At 60.9% G+C, this 16,793-nt stretch overlaps 1 protein-coding gene across 1 annotated transcript; it reads right to left on the bottom strand.

Moving 5' to 3' along the window:
• Nucleotides 1-2,715: 2,715 nt before the first annotated feature.
• On the bottom strand, nucleotides 2,716-10,503 carry LOC308611281 (bromodomain-containing protein 3-like; the record flags this gene model as incomplete). The annotated part of the gene is made up of 7 exons (XM_081260126.1): nucleotides 10,272-10,503; nucleotides 9,284-9,421; nucleotides 8,558-8,705; nucleotides 7,603-7,817; nucleotides 5,434-5,805; nucleotides 3,013-3,141; nucleotides 2,716-2,796 (listed from the first exon to the last, which is right to left on the bottom strand). Exons 1-7 carry the CDS (start codon nucleotides 10,482-10,484, stop codon nucleotides 2,716-2,718), a joined length of 1,296 nt encoding a protein of 431 aa, XP_081116252.1. The 5' UTR covers nucleotides 10,485-10,503.
• Nucleotides 10,504-16,793: the final 6,290 nt, after the last annotated feature.

The raw sequence follows: 16,793 nt of genomic DNA, 5'->3' as shown, positions 1-16,793 counted from the left end.
CCCTCTCCCACAGTGAGGGCTGTGTTCCAACCTCCCTCACCCCACCCCTCTCCGCAGGTTACCATGGACTAAAGATGCTGCATTATGAGGCCAGGGCGTTCCGAGAAGGACAACGGCAGACATGATGACCTTAAATGATTTCCTCTTGTGTCAGTTTTGGTAAACTTTAGGAGCTAGGAAATGGTCCACTTTACAGAAATGTTCTATTTTACTGGCATTTCCTATATTCTCTGCTGTAACATTGTCCTGATTCTTTCTGTATATTCTTTACTTATGTTTGTGTTTTCCTAAATCAAAGTGTGTCTTTTAAATCTTTTCAAAGAATATTCTTTGGACTTACTACATCACCTGAATTTTATACGTTTTTTGTTGTATTAAGTTCTGCTCATATCTTTATTTATCTTTCTTCTATGTTCTCAGGGATTATTGTTTTGATCTTCTGATGTCAATTAAAACACTTGGTTATTCATTTTCATAAATCTATTCACTTATAAAGATTTGAACTTTTGAAGATTCCTGCTTACTTGTAAGTTTCTAAGGGTCAGTTCCTCTACATTGTTGCGGGCCTAAGGCTTAGTTCACCATATAGCAATGTATATATTGACCTATTTTCCCCTCGACTTTCTGTGATTCCCTACATCTCACCTTTCTTTGCAGACAAGCCACTTGAAATACCTTTAACTTATTTCACAGCCAATAAGTCTTTGAAATAATGTGTATTTTTTAGCGAAATATTCTTATATAATTAGGCAGAAAATCTGACCTGCCAGAGTTTTCAAAACAGCATAATTTCACTCTTCTCTATGATGAATCTGTTGTATTACACAACCTTTTAGTATTTAGCTTTGTCAATGACATGTACTTTAAAAATGTTGTAGAGATACTTCCAGACTTTGAAAACATCCTTGTTCCTTGTTTCAGTTCCAGTTTTATGTATATTATCTGCCTTGCACCTGATTATTCCAACATGTGATGGATGGCCTAGGGAATCTAATTCTGCTATTGATTGTTTTTGCTAATTGTCTCCCCCTTGTAGCTGGTTTCTTCATTATTGTGTACATTTAGATCATGAGCTCATGTTTAGCTAAACAGCTGACCTTGTAATAGGATTAGGTGTGAACGCTCGTAAGCTTCATCAGAAAGTCGGCAAAGATTTATTTGTGTCCCTCCAATGAGTTGCCCGCTAGGACCCCGTTTTCTACAAGTGTTGGTCCAATACTTCCTCTAGAGGCAGGGACTCAGACAGGGCTGCTTTGCGGCCTCCGATCTGGGGCCGGGGCAGTGAGCGGCGTGTGGCCCGGTCAGGAGCCTCTCCGCGTGTGTCCCAGTGACCCATCTGCCTGCACACTTCGGTCCCCTGGCAGGAAGCTACGATGCCCAGACCTATGGTTATCTCTGCAGCGAGTTTTACTGCACGGACAGGTTCCACACACACTTCAAGTAAGATGGCGGCCTGAGTGGAAAGGTGAGAGTTTGGGCAGCTGTGCAGACAAAGAAGGCGCTCTTTGGCCTGGTCCTAAATGCTTGTGACACCCCACTGGGACTGCCGGGCTCTGAGGGCCCTGCCTTGGGCCCCCTGCTCCCCTGCCCTTTGTTCAGTCACAGCAGAGATGGCCACACACACTCCCTCAGTGAGGGCAGTGTTCCAACCGCCCTCAGCCCCGCCCCCTCTCCCCAGGTTACCATGGACTACAGATGCTGCATTCTGAGGCAAGGGCGTTCCGAGAATGCCAAGGGCAGACATGATGACCTTAAATGATTTCCTCTTGTGTCAGTTTTGGTAAACTTTAGGAGCTAGGAAATGGTCCACTTTACAAAAATGTTCAAATTTACTGGCATTTCAGATATTCTCTGCTATAACATTGTCCTGATTGTCTCTGTATATTCTTTACTTATCTTTTTGTTTTCCTTAATCAAAGTGTGTCTTTTAAATCTTTTCAAAAATATTCTTTAGACTTACTACATCACCTGAATTTTATACGTTTTCTGTTGTATTAAGTTCTGCTCATATCTTTATTTATCTGTTTTCTATGTTTTCAGGGTTTATTGTTTTGATCTTCTGATGTCATATAAAACACATGATTATTCATTTTAATAAATCTTTTTCCTTATAAAGATTTGAACTTTTAAAGATTCCAGCTTACTTGTAAGATTCTAAGGCTCAGGTCCTCTACATTTTTGCAGGCCTAAGGCTTAGTTCAACATATAGCAATGTATATATTGACCTATTTTCCCCTCGACTTTCTGTGATTCCCTACATCTCACCTTTCTGTGCAGACAAGCCATTTGAAATATCCTTAACTTATTTCACAGCCAATAAGTGTTTGAAATAATGTGTATTTTTTAGAGAAATCGTCTTATAGAATTAGGCAGTAAATCTGACCAGCCATAGTTTTCAAAACAGCATAAATTCACTCTTCTCAAAGATTAATCTGTTGTATTACACAACCTTCGAGTATTTATCTTTATCAATGACATGTACTTTAAAAATGTTTTAGAGATCCTACCAGTCTTTGAAAACATCCTTGTTCCTTGTTCCCACGTGCCATCTGCCTTGTGGTCGGGAAAGCAACAGGCTGCACAAACAGCCGTCCCCCACTACGACGCCCACGGGCCTCACAGGCAGGCTCCTGACAAAGGGCCCTCGGCCCGCGGTGAAGTGCAGGGCAGCGGGTGTCTGCCTTCTCTCCGCCTCTGCCCTGGCTAGAATGCCTGCTAGCCCCCAGCTGCTTGCCGCTGCCCACCTGAGCCTGCAGCTCCCAGGAGGCAGAAACTGGCCTCTTGGCCATCGCGTCCCTGGGGAGCAGGCTCGGGGCCTGGCCGCCACTTGGCCGCCGCTCAGGGGAAACGTGCCCGTGGATTAGGTCCCCAGACACCCCACCCCTCGACCCCACACCTCCCCTGGGAGACATGCCCTCCCCGACACCCATGTCCTTCCTGGGCACCTGCCCTGAGCTGCTGATCCCTCCTGTGCCCAGGGGATCCCTCCCCACACAGAGCACCTGGGGTTACCTGCAGCTTCCTGGCCATGGCCACCACCTCGTGGTCTGGGGGGTTGTACTTGTAACAGTTGGAGAACATCAACCGGATGTCGGCTGCAAAGCCCTGTGCGTCTGGGTACTCACGGCTGTCCATCTTCTTCTGTAACACACAAGCCACGGGGCGTGAGGGCACCGCTGTGCCTCGGGACCCTCCGCATGTCCACCGCCAGCCCGAAACCTCGTCTGGGAGCCCAGGGAGAAGGTGGAAGGGTGGCCCCGAGGGCTTGGAGGGGAGGGTCCAGGACCCCACAGAGAGGCTGACACTCTGGGAGAAAGAAAAAGGTGCTCCCAAAAGTCCCAGCTCCCGCAACCAAAGTCCCCAGCTCTACGTTTCGGCTAACTTTTCACACGCCGATATCCCCATTGGCAGGAGCTCCGGTGGGGAGTAAGCAACTTGTGGTGAAAAGTCACTCTCTACCAGTTTAGGGGGCTACTCAGTCCTCAGAATGAGACATTTAATTTTCTCCCCTGAGAATTCAGGTGCTGTTAGCTAGCCTGCTTCACAGAGCACCAGGTCGTCCCACTGCCCCGCCGGGAGCACGGGATGACTGGCTCTGCATGTGGGGACAGAAGTGCAGCCAGCCAGGGACCACAATGTGGCAGCTAAGATCGGGGCAGACGGGGCAACGGCTCTCGAGGGAGAGAGCTCCCCACGCCTAGACGGGTTCACACAGATATGAGCTCATCGGTCAAGGACCTCGTGTCGGGGGTATGAGGCGCCCGCTCATGCTGGGGGCCATGCTCTGCTGCAGCAGGACACTGTGAGCTGGAGCCTAACCACCTACCTCGCCGGCACCTAGACTAACAAAGTCCTGGCCTCGATGGAGGGGTTGGTGGTGGTCAGACTCTACAGCCTAGGACAAAACCGTCCTCCTCTGCCCCGCCTGGAGAGCTTCCAACAGCACTGGGGCTGCCTAGCTCCAGCCCTCTGCACAGCCTCCCCAGTCTGGGGTAGCTCAGCCAGGAAGGAGAAATGGGCACCCGAGACCCTCTCAACTTCTGTAAGATTCTCAGACTCTGGCCCTAATCTGACAGCCGGCCACTTTCCTGGTGCATGTGGGAGCCCAAGTACCACTGCCCCACAGTCAAAACCTGCTGGAAAGAGCCAGCCTGAGCCAGGAGCTAATCCAGAGAGATGGAACCAAACCATTAGCTAGAAACATCTCTGGAAAGGGTGGCAACGATACCAGAGGTTAGGTCTTCTCTCCACCCACCTCTGCTTTGCTTGGATTTTTGACCCTCTGTTCCTATCTTACTCACACAAATTAAAAGAAAAAATCAGTCAAAGAAAAGTAGCTGACACCCCTGGGCTCCCAGTAGGAGCAGGGCCACTGCAGCACTGAGCGAGTCCAAGAAAGCCGGAGCCCTGCCCTCGCAGTCAGGAGGAGGATCAGAGAAGGTGACGAAGCTGCTCAGTCACCCAGCCCAGCCAGGCCCTCCTGACTCAGCCAGTTCCCCGGGAACCACTGCCCTAGGTGGCCAGGTCTGTCCTGTCCCTTGGCGGGAAGAAAGACTTCCATTAAGGAGAGTCCGCCCCAGACAGGTACTCGAGGCAGAATGACTGAACCCAGCGGCTCAGGGCCCAGACCCCATGGGTGCAAAGAAACCACCTGCCCCTTTTGTGGGGTTACCGTTCCAGGTAACGGTCCAATGGCCAGGGACGTTCCTCAGACCGTCAGAGACTGATCCAGACCGAGGAAGGGCAGCCGTGCTGGGGCCCAAGCCCGACGGGGGCTCAGGAAGCCCTCCTGCATGCACTCAGGGAAGACCCCGGGTCCCCTGCCCTCGAGGCTGCCGCTGCCAGCCGGGGAATTTTCTCCATCTCTGCCTGGCCCAGACCTGCTCTTCTCTGCTTGTACACAACTGAGCTGACCTGGAGGAAACCCCACAAAAGCCAAGGGGGAAGCCCCCAGTGCAGGAAGACCCTGCTGCGGGAATCGGGAGGCCGGGGCTCCTGGTCTCAGCTCCGCCACCACCCCCTCCAGCGCCCACTTCTGTCCAGGGAGGGGCTGGGCCGTGGGAAAGGGCCACCTTGCCTAACATTATGACAAAGACCTGCAAACGCACTGGGATGAAAGTGAACGAGATGACGAGACCGGCTCAAGAGGAACAGATGACCAGGAAGCTGCCGGTCCCGTGAGCGTAGGGCAGAGCACACTTTCCTCCCCGACCCTGCCAGACCCACGCCAGGGCCCCAGGCCGGCCCTGAGGCCCCGTGTGCTGCTGGAGGGCAGGCCAAGGGAGCCGGGCGATGCCCCAAGCCTACCGAGCTGCCCCCAGGCTGGCATAAGACACCAGCACCGCGACAGCCGCTCGGGACGCCAGGCCGCCCTGCAGATGCCAGGGGCCGCCCAGACGGGGAGCGGGCCCGGCCGGCTCGCCGCCCGCGTACCTTGACGGTGCTCAGGTCCATCGGGTGCTTGACGATGTCATGGTAGTCGTGCAGCTCCAGGGCCGCGGCATCCACTGGCTTGTAGAAGGGCCAGGCGTAGGCCGCATGCTTCTTGGACAGCATCTCCCTGAGGATACTGTCGCAGTGCCACAAGTGCTCCGAGAGCCGGCCCTTCTTGCCCGCGTGCTGGGGCACCTCGCCATCCTCTAGGTCCTTCTTGGGTGGCTTGATGGGGCGGCCCCCGCTCTCCCACCGCGCCACCACCTTGGCCTGCTTGGGGTCCGACAGCGGCGGGGGCGACTCGCTGCGGCTGGCGGTGATGGCGGACGTCGTGGGCGTGGTCGTGTCTGCTTTCCGCTTCACGCCCTTCTTCTGCGACAGCAAAACAACAGTGAGCCCCGGGATCCGGGATCAGAACCGCTGCGGTGGCGCCCCTGGAGTGCGGACCAGCTGCCGGGCACCGTGCGAAGCGAGGACATGCATGGCCGTGGCCATCCTCCCGGGGCCCCGCGCCACGCAGGACGCCGAGGCTCAGAGGGGCCACGTTGCCGACCCGAGGTCACACAGCTGGCAGTGGTGAAGCTGGACTCCGAACCTACCCCCGGGCCGTCCCTGGGCCCCGCCCACCCGCCAAGACCCCAGGCCCTGCGCCGTCACGGCGGGCGCTCACCACCACAGCAGTGTGAGATGCAGCACACGGCCCGCCCGCGCCCAGGGTTGGGCCGCGGCTCAGGGACTCGCACAACCGAGGTGGCACCGTGACTGGGACCATCGCCAAGTGGGGCTGGGGCTTGGGGACAGCAGGGACGAGAGGACCCCCGCTGGTCAAAGGCCAGAGGGGCGTCCCAGACGCGGGCCTCAAAGCTGGCGCTCCCAGGACAGTGGCAGCCACGGGACGAGGGGTGCAGGAGGAGCATGCGGGGGGCGGGGCAGGGGCAGCGGCCCAGCCGGGAAACACAAGCAGCAGCACAAGTTTGGGGACCGAGGACTCCGGGGGGCTAAGTGCCTGGGCAGAGCTGGACTTGACCCTGAGGGCAGCAGACGTCACAGAGCTACTTCCCACCGGGGAGGAAACACTGAAATGACCAACGAGCACTTGGTGGGTGTGTCCAGTGCATGAAAGCGTGTTTCGTGCCTGGGTGGCCAGGGTCGCTGTGACCCCGAGGCCAGCCCGGGGGGCTCCCCTCCCCTCAGCTCGGGCGGACGGAGCAGCCCCTGGGAGCCAGGCGCACCTGGGCCGCCGGCCTCACGGGGGTCTGCTGTCTGAGCGCCACCAAAGTTGCCGCCCCAGCCAAGCCGCTGCCCCCAGGCTGGCGGGCACGAGCCAGCCACCCACACACACTTCACGGGCGCCCACGGAGGCCAAGCAGGTGCCACGGGGCCCGGGGGCTCATTGGGCCATGGCAGACGGGACATGCTCCAAGACAGCCGGGAGCTGAGTGAGGCGGCCGGGCCAGGCGCCGCCCGAGTACAGGCAGTGAAGGCCACGGGGGAGAGGAAAGCGATGGAGATGGCATTTTACCTTGGGGGAGCCATTTAACCCCTCTGAGCGCCTGCTTCCTCATCTGTAAGATGGGGGAAATACTGCCTGCCCCAGAGGGTCGCTCGCTGTGAGGGTCAAATCGGAGAAGACGATACACATCAGTGGCCGGCGCGGGGGCCTGCTCAGAGCAGGAGACTCAGCCGTCCTCGCTGGCCCCGGATCTCGCGGGGAGCGCCCGCTCGGAGCCCAGGCCCGGCCGTGGAAAGCCCCCAGGGAGCCGGGGGAGGGACGTGCGCGCACACTCATGGCGGCCGCGAGGAGCGGGCGGAGGCCGCCACCGCCCTCCCCACGCCCAGGCAATCCGAGCGCAAGCGCGGGCGGCGAGGGCCGGGACGCCCCTCCTTTCTGCACCCCCCGCCTCGGCCCACGCCCTGCAAAGGCCGGCGAAGCTGGGGCTCAAGCGCAGCCGCCCTCACCAGCTGTGTGACCTGCCGCTCCGAGCCTCGGGCTCCTTGTCGGTGTCAGGAACCGTGGCCCACCTCGTGGGCGTGGCGGGGGAGGGGACCCGTCCAAAGGCACATACGCCCAACGCCCGACGAGCGGTCGGTGCCAGGGGAAAGCGGCGGAGCGCCCTCCTGCCCGCCCCGCACCCGCCTGCGTCCAGGATGCCCCCGGGGGAAGCTCACCTTGACGACGGGCGGCGTGGGAGGGACCACGGGGATGATGGGCGTCGCGGGCGGGGGCGGGGCGGCAGCCGGGGGGACAGGGGCTGACGTGACGTTTGCAGTGATGGTTGGCACAGGGGTGGCAGCAATGACGGGCGTCTGGGAGACCGTGGGGGGGACGCTCTGGAAGGGGGTGGCCGGGGAGACAGAGGACACGGCCGCCACTTGCTGCGTACCTTGAGGACAAAGGAAAGGAGGCTGAACTGACCCGGCTCCACCAGCGATGCTTCTGGACATTGCCGGGACCATCCCCTCCAGCCAGGGCCTGCCGGGTGCCAGCGGAGCCCCTCCTGCCGAGACCCTGGCTCTCATCGTGGCTGCCTCCGTGGTCCAAATGAGTGAGCCAGGACAAAGCGCACAGCCCGGAAGGAAGAGCCAGGGGGTTGACTCGGGTTCCACAGGTAACCAGCCTCAGCCCCGTCTGTGAGTGTGAAACACCCTGGCCTCTCTGGAGGGCTGGGCCGCCCAGGAAGCTCACCATCGGGGTGCACCTTTGCTCCAGGTTCCCGGACCAGGTAAGGTCACCCCCCGTGCTGACCCTAACCCCCACCGCTCCCTGACAGGCCACAGAGAACACAAAGCATGCTGAAGAGGCAAATTCCTCAGAGGGGACAAAGGGACAGTGTGGCTTCCAGAAGAGGTGTCCTCAGAGCTGGGGGGTGAGGGGGGTGGGAGATGGGCAGCGCAGGAACACAGCAGGAGCACGATCCCTGCCCGGAGCAAAGGTCACCAGGCCTGCAGGCCACACACAGCAGAGGCCCGGTGCCCGGAGCTCTGGTCATCACTGACCCAACCTTGCAGAGTGGGTCAGGAAAACGGAGCCCAGAGGGGCGGAGGGACCCTCAGAAGATACGCTGTCATCGGCACCCTGCCCATCTGCCAGAGGTGGAGAGGACTGCACGATCCACCCCTTTACCTGCACTCTGGGTTCCCGAAGCTGGTTTCCGGCCTTTGCCCTTTGGAGCAGGGGGTAATAACTCAACTTCCTCCTGGGGCATCTGGGCCACTTTCTGCAGAAAAATCTTCTCTAAGGCTTGGGCCATGAGCACTATGTCATCTGTGGGCTGAAGACACAGGAGAGGCAAGGTTACCTGCTGGAAATGAGCCGAGTGTCTGCAGCAGACAAACACATGGTGGTTGCTCAAGAAAAATATTTATTTAGAAAGCTGTGAAGGGATGTGGCAGGGCAGGAGGGAGGCAAAAATAATATATTTTAACGTGGAAACTCTTGGAAGAATTCAAAAAACAGAAAGGATAAAAACCACCCTTCATCCCGTCCCACGGAGGAAAAAAGGTCCAAGCGTGTGGACTTTTTAAAGCGTCTGGTATGTATCAACACCCTCCAAAAAAAGGCTGTTTTAATGTTCCCTCCTTGGAGCAGGGGACGGGGCCGGGGGGGAGGGCAGTCCACACACAAGGCGACCGCTCAAACGCGTGGCCTGTGGGGCCCGCACAAGGGGATCGCGGCCAGACAAGGGCTGAGTGCGAGGCTGGGATGCACCCTGGGCCTGTCTGAGAGCTGTGCAAAGTGCCCAGCCCGGCGGGCACCGGCCAACCCCAGGCTGGCCCTCCACCCCAGGCCTCCCCGGGCCGGGGGCAGCTCACAGGGGCGTGCAGGGCCCACGCCACACCGTCTTCTTACCTTGTTATAAATATAACAATTTGTAAACATGGTGTTGAAGTCCTGCATATATTCACTCACGCTCCAGTAATAATTATTCTCCAGTCTCTTCTTAATAGTTCCCATATCCATTGGGTTTTTAATTATCTTATGATAATCCTAAGAAAGAGATTTTCAGGGGTGTTACTGTTGGATTCAAATTCATGACGACTTTTGCGATTCCCAAGTACAGAGATCGTGCAGGAGACAGTCTCCTCAGGGATCTGGGTACTAGGGCTGGACCCAAGTTTCTGTTCACCTGAGGGCAGGTGGGCGTGAGGTCTGGGGCGAGCGCTCGGCCAGCATAATCCCTGCCAAGCCCCTGGCCTAAGCAGGGTCCTGTGTGGACGCACAGACCCACAGAGCTGGGGCAGAGCCCAGAGCTGTTCTAGGCTCCGGAGGTGGGGCTGAGACCCCTCCCCAGATTCCAAACTTCACTTGGGGGCCCACAGGGCCCGGAGGCCAAGCTGGCCCAGGACCCAGGCCGCCAAGCGCTGGCCCAGGGCTTCCCCTCACAGGACTCAGGGGCTCTCTACTTGGGTCCAAAAGAGAAAGCCGTCAGATGGTCAGGTCGGCACCGGGCATGCAGCTGAGGCGCTAACCCTGGGAAAGTGGGCCACACCCCTCTCGAGCACAGGGTTTCAGGTGTGGACGCGTCATTCTGCAGGACAGTGCCGGGCACAGGATGAAGACACAGGTGAGCCTCTAGGCCTCAGCCCCATCGCCGGCTCCCCCTTCATCCCCCCACAGGCCACGGGTTCTCCCCGCTTCCTGCACCTGGGCAGCCGCCCTCCATTGCCCCACTCGCCTAAGTATCCTCTCTGCTACTTGGTCATTGTGGGTCCTGAGCTGTGCCTGGCTTATCAGGACCAGCCGCCTCCAGGCACCATCTCTGCCAAGACCAGGGGGGCCGTCCTCCCAGGAGTCGGGCCCGCGGAGGGGCAGGGGCGGCGGGTAGGGGGCCACTCACGGGCAGGTTCAGCTTGATGGCGTCCACGGGCTGGTAGAAGGGCCAAGCGAACTGGTGTTTCCAGAGCGTCTTCACCACCACGTTCTGCATGTACTGCAGCTGGTTGGTCTTGCGGCCAGGCTTGGAGGGGTTGGAGACCTCCGGCGGGGGCGGGTTCACGGGGCCCGGGACCGCCGGGATCCCCGCAGGGGCGACCGTCGTCGTGGTGGACATCCTCCGGCTGCTCGCTCACTGGCCGTCATGGCAGCAGCTCGGCGAGGCCCTGGCTTCCTCTGTGCTCCCCGCCGAGGTGCGACATCCCATGTCTGGGCCCAGCCAGGCAGCACCTGCGGGGGAGGAGGGACAGCAGGGAACGGCCGGTCACCCCAGGCCCCTCCATCTCGCCTGGGTCCCCGAGCACAGCCGCGCGGGCGTGTGAGGCCACGTTGGCGCGCTGCCCCCGGTCAGGCCAACCCTCACCTGTCAGAGAACCACTCACCCACTGCTGCCCTCAGGCTGGGGCAGGGAGAGACACAGGTGACGGGACAGAATGCCAGCAGGTGCCACCTGGGCAGGCGGGGCGGCGGCCGTGCAGGTGGGGGCCCCTGTTGGCTCACTGCCCACCAGCCGCCTGCTGCTCTTGACCGTCGCAACTTTTTAGGGAATGATCCACACGTAGAGGGCTACGACGTGGACGGGCACACGGGGACCGGCACACGTGGACCACACAGGGCAAGGGCCCTCTGAGTGAGGCCACCGATGAAGGTTCTAATGTAACCATGAGCACGGGCTCTGGTTTGTGATGGTGGCTGGGCCCTCGGCCAATCGGGGTGAGGGGGGTGGGAGAAGGCGATGGGAGCCGGCAGCCTCAGCGAGTGAGGGGCTGCAAGGCCACACCCCGACTCTCGGAATGTTCTGAGCGTGGAGCTGGGAAGGAAGCGGCCGCCACTGCCCCACGTGTGTCACCAGGAGACCGACTAGCACCAAGAAAAATGTTGTGCCGTAAAGGATGAAGGGGCCGCCCCCAATATCAAAACCCCACGTCTTGGGAGGAAGTCAGTGGCCCCAATGTCACTTGAGGCCACAGAACGCCCTGGGGGCTGCATACGAAATCTGGACCCGGGCGGCATCTGTGCACGTTGCGACCCCGTAGGTATTTATGTGCATCTGTCACGGGACTGAGCCGGGTTGGGCTGGGTGGCAGGGCCTGCCTGGGGGCCAGCCTTTGGGAGGACACAGCAGCGCGTGTCGGCCGCTGGAAGCACGCCCTCTACGACTTGCGAAAGCAGATCGTTAAAACTTGGGAGAGTGTTCGAGCTGGCTGACGGACGTCCTGCCGGCAGCCTGCTGTGCCACGTGGGCGTGCTTACACCACGGTCATCAGCACGAGGTACAGACCAGGGCCCCCCATGCCGGCTTGTTAAACCCCAGCCAGCGCCTCCTCAGCGCCCCCCGACCAAGAGGGAAGAGGACTCGAACCAGACGTCGCGCACATCTCGCCACCGAGCAAACCTGCCCCGCTTGCCCGCCCTTCCTCGGAGGAATGCTCTGGAGCACCCCTAGGGGCCACCCGCCCGCTGTCCTGGGGGCCTGCAGCCCCTCTCCTCCACGCTCTCCCCGGGCGAGCGGCGCCTCTCATGCGCCCCCGTCTTGCCAACCCGGGGCAGCGCCCTGGCCCCCAGGGCAGCTCCGTACAGAGGGCGGCCGTGCCCGCCGGGCCCCCAGACGGAAAAGCGCCGGAGCGCTCACCCTCGAGCCCCACCCCCAGCAGGTCTGACCTCTTCTGGCCCAGCACCACCACCTCCTGCTGGGGTCTCTGCGAACCTCCCACGGGCCTGCCCTCCCCTCGACGGCCTTGCCCCACACGGGGCTCCTGTCCAGACCCGCACTGCCTGTCCGGCTCTGGCCAGTGGCTCGTCTCGCTGTCCTGGCCGCTGTGGCTGCGCAGGCCCGCGCCCTCCCTCCCTCTCCTCCTCTGGCGCCTCTGCCCCAACGCCACCGGCCGCCAGGGCCTCCCGGACCCTCCTGGAGCCCGGGCAGCTCAGGGGTGCACAGCAGATGCCGGGGCCAGGCTCCTGTTCGCAAACCCAGCTCTGCCCTTCGCCAGCCGTGGGATCTGGTCCCCGTGTCCACACGGGGCTCTGTGAGACTAAAGGGATCCAACGCAGAGCGCTCGGGTCAGTGCTGGACACGTACCAATCGCCGCACGGTCCTGCCGGGACGGCTGCAGCGGCTCCCTACGTGGGGGGACCCGGGATCCGTGAGGGGAGGATGCACCCTGTTCCCATCACACACCCCCACCCTAGATGCCGGCCCGGTGCACTGCGGGCCGCCAGATGTGGGGCGGGTGGGCAGATGCCCAGTACCCAGTACCCAGCGCTACTGCTGCACGGTCCAGGGAGCAGGGAACGGGCGGCACACAGCACACCGGCCTCCTCCGAGCACAAGGACAGATGGACACAGCTCTCTGCGGGGACGTGCCGGGGCCGCCGTCAGGACCCTCAGCCTGGCCTCTGCACTGCCTCCCTCTTCTGGCCAATGACCGACTACCCCACCCCCGCGGCTGAGCAGGAAGCCCGCAGCAAACACAGGACACGTCCCCGTCGTGGGGTGAGCACCCGGCGGCTGCGAGGCGGAGTCGGGCGGTCCCAGACTGCGTGGCTAAGCTCTGAGCCCAGGGCCTGGCCCGGCACATGCTCACCGAATGCCAGCGTTCACCCCAGGCCACAGGGAGTCCCGAGGTGTGGAAACACTTGGGACCCCAGCAGGGTCTGTGAGGTCTAGAGGCGACACATGCAAAAGGTGCTGGATGCCCCACGGCCTGGGGGACGGCACGTGGCAATGGGACCTCCCCCTCTCTGCAAACAGGAATGTTGCCCCCAGCACCTCCACTGGGACGAGGCGGGGGTCCCCCCATGCACTCAGAAGCCTGCAGGAACGTGCGGATGACCGCGGGGGTCGTGGTGTCCCCTGTCAGGTGGTGCCACATAGCACCCCCCACGGCAGAGGCAGGCGCCTGGCTTGTCCTCTGTCCCCGGCAGCCTGGGCACCAGCTCAACAGGGAGGAAGGAAAGGCAGCTAGAGCGTGAGAGGTTGGGGGGGCACCCCCCTCCCCAAGCCCCTTCCATCCCAGGAGCCAGGACCCATCTCCTGGGAAGGGCTGCGTGGCCGGGGAGGAGACGGGCAAGGGACAGCCGGGGCACTTGGGCATGACCCTCTCCGGTGGGACATACGGGTCGCACAGGTCACCCCGCGCTGTCCCCTCTGGGGTGGCGGGTGGAGTAAAGGGGCCAGGCAGCTCCCTGCTGGGGCACAGCCTTCACTCCTTCACACGGAGCGCAGACCTCAGGGCCGGCACATCCAGGGCAAGCGGAGCCGCAGCGAGAGCCTGGCCTTGCCTGTCCCGCAATCCCGCAGACCCAACAGCGACCCCGAGGAAACCAGACCCCGGCTGAGCAGGGATGGGAATGCAGAAGGCCACACGCCGCCTCAGGACATTCCCACGAGGGGCAGGAAGATGATGGAGGCCCCCAGCCCTCAGGACCTCACACCCACAGCAGACGGGCCCCAAGGCTGCTTCCTCCCTTTCTGCTGGCGGTTCTGAACCGGTGGATTTTTTTTTTCTTTTTAAGAACGTGTTACTTTTGCAAAAAGAGAAAAGTGTAAAGGGATTTCTCTTTTGGAAAAATGTACAAACATAGCCAAGCATCTCAGAGCTCGTTTCCCTTCCTCTGGGCCTGGGGACACTGCCCCAGAGTCTGGGGAAAGGCCAGGCAGCCCCGTGTGCTCCGTCCAGGGGAAATCCGGGGGCCGCGACGCCCCCGAAGTCTTGGCTCGCCCTCGGCAGGGCCACCAGTGGGAGGCGCGGTCAGCCGCCCCCGTGTCGCCTGGAAGGCCGAGAAATCCCCTCAGCGCCCACCTGTCGGGGCAGCAGAGGGACGAGGATGGACGCCAAGGGTGCCGCCCACGCTCCCCGCCGCCAGCAGCTGTGCTGTCCGTCAGCCTCCCGGTCTGGGCAGGGGTCAGGGCCACATTCTGAGACCGGAAGGCACAGGCGGCTTCCAGAGAGAAGCTGGAACTTAAACCGTCTACCAGCTGACCCTCTCACAGGGCTCAGCCCTGAACCGATACCACTAACGGACAAGAGGTGTGGAGGGACATGGGGGTCTGAAACACCAGGAAGGGGAGACTGCGGGGGGGGGTCCCCCACTACCCACGCCCAGGGTCCCCCAGCCACACAGGAACAGACTCTCACCGTGCTTCTTGGAGAAGCACCAAGAAATACACTGGGTGGTCGGCCACGGCCAAGAGCCCTTCAAACCTCTGCTGAGGGTGAGACACCATGTGATCCTATGAGGTCAGTGACCAGGCCCATCGCACAGATGACAAAGCTGAGGCTCCTCCATCCCTGGGCTCTTTCCTGAGCGTACCCACATGGAGATTCAGGGACATAAGCCCAGGACCCCGTGCCTCCCCGAACTGGCTCCTGGCATCACGGGTGACACAGGGTGAGAGGAGGAGCCGGGCAGCTAAGGAACCAGGTGACCCCACTGCAACCAACAGCAAGGCTACCTGGCGAGCCCTGGGGGCAGGCACAGGCCAGCAGTGCCCCTCCAAGTCCCTGGTCTGATCCTAACTTCCGGCCAGAGATGCAAAGAGGGCCCCAGACACGAGGACCATGCAGAAGGTCGGCGGGGAGTGCCCACTTGGGCCTGCCACACTGGGGTTCAAATCCCAGCTCCCCTCCTGGCTGAGCCCCGGCAGCATGGCCATCAGCTGTCTAGTGCCCCCAACGCAGCCCCACGGATGGAGGCATGGCTCCCCACCCACGAGGACGTGGGAGGCCAGGGACATCACGGAGAGTGGTTAGAGAGCTGGGTGACACTGGCCCCTCGGGCGGAAAAAAGGAGGTGCCCGTGGTTCCCAAGCCACGCGGGGAGGAGCCACAGCAAAGGGACAGAGCCCGAGGGTCCCTAGATACCCACCTCTGTGTGCCATGAAGACACAATGAGGTCACACTTGGGATGGGCCCAGCCTGTGCAATGGGATGGATCCGTTTAAAACACAGATGCAGCTTCCCACTTCTCCCAGCCGCCACGTCCCAGAGCACCAGGAGCAGCCCGTCACCCTCTTCCCGACTCCACATGGTCCTGGCAGGGAACCACAGGCCACCCAGCTGAGGCGCCCTGGCCGGAACCGGGGAGCCGGGCAGGAGACGACAAAGGTGCAGACAGAGGCGGCCTGTCCATCGGAGAACGAGGAAGCGTCCTGCTCCTCCCCACAGCTCCCCCCGGGCCTGTCCCCTCCTGGCGGGCGCTGGCCCCTCACGTGGTCTCCTCGGCCCAGCAGGCCTAGGCTCCATGTGGGAACACAGGCCATGCCAGGCCCCACCCAGGAGAGAGGCCTGGTCACCCTGCCCACCAGGCCTCACCAGCTGGGGACCCAAAGTTGCCATGGGGGCCGCCAGACCTCCTCCTCGAGGGAATCCCAGTGGGGTGCCCACAGGCCCCCAAATCAAGGGAAACAAGGCAAATTCAGAGCAGGGGGTGGGTACCAGAAGGGTCCGGCCTGTTCCCATGTTTCAAGCCATTGAGGCTGGGCGGAGACACCACGAGGGGCCACAGAAGGAGCAGACGGAAGGTCCGGCTGGGACCCCACCCCGGGTCCCCCAGTCAGCCCGTGGCACCCAGAGCTCACAGGTGGCGTGTCAGCTCAGGCTCTCACCACACTGTCGAGCTGCCCCCTGGGGGCAGGAGCAAAGCCCCCACAGACGCCCACCCTCCTGGGACAGCCCGTGAGCCCCGGGAACACCTGACATCCCCTCTCCAGCACTCGGACACGAGAAGGAATCGCCCGCTGGGAACAGGGGGAGCAAACACCGCCCCCCGGCCTCATGGGACAGGCCAGAGCCTGACAGCCACTCTCCCCGAGCCAGGCGTGTCCTGAGTGAACCTTTCCGGTCTCAGAACCCAGCGAGTGCACCATTCCGTGGGGCAGGGGGAGGGGGTCTCCCAGAGACACCCCCAGCCCCCTGGGTCTGAGATAACATACCAAATCAGACACGACATTCTGCAGGGAAACACACAAATGTTCAGTCTAAGAGTAAAAAAGGACCACAGACAGCCTTGTATCAGCTGTCAAGGGTCAGCTTTCATCGCAAAAGAATCAGGAGAAAAGCTCACCCCCCAGAGTAGTGTTCTGGGGTCACAGCTGGAACGGAGGAAGGCAGCCCATCACGGGGGTCGGATCCTCCGCCCAGCCCGGGACCCCTCCCGGCCCCCACGTGGCCTGGGGGGAGGATGGCCGGGGCAGACGAGGTGGTGGCGCCCGACCCCAGTGCCTGCCCTGGGCCAGTTTGTGAGAAACACCTGCCGGGCAGTGAGGCAAGAGGCATTTACTTCAACACTGTCTCTCTGACCATCTTTGGGATCCAACGTCAACGCTCTGGGGTTGACGGTGGTGCTGTGGCTTTTTATAACTCTTAAAAAGCCCTTGTCTTTTAGACGCGGGCACCAAACGTCTTACGAAGGAAATGTGCCTGGA

Source organism: Mesoplodon bidens (genome assembly GCF_964165515.1).
Source record: "Mesoplodon bidens genome assembly, contig: HAP1_SCAFFOLD_130, whole genome shotgun sequence".
NCBI lineage: Eukaryota > Metazoa > Chordata > Mammalia > Artiodactyla > Ziphiidae > Mesoplodon > Mesoplodon bidens.
Note: the sequence above shows the minus strand (reverse complement) of the source record. Positions and strands in the feature narration are given on the sequence as shown.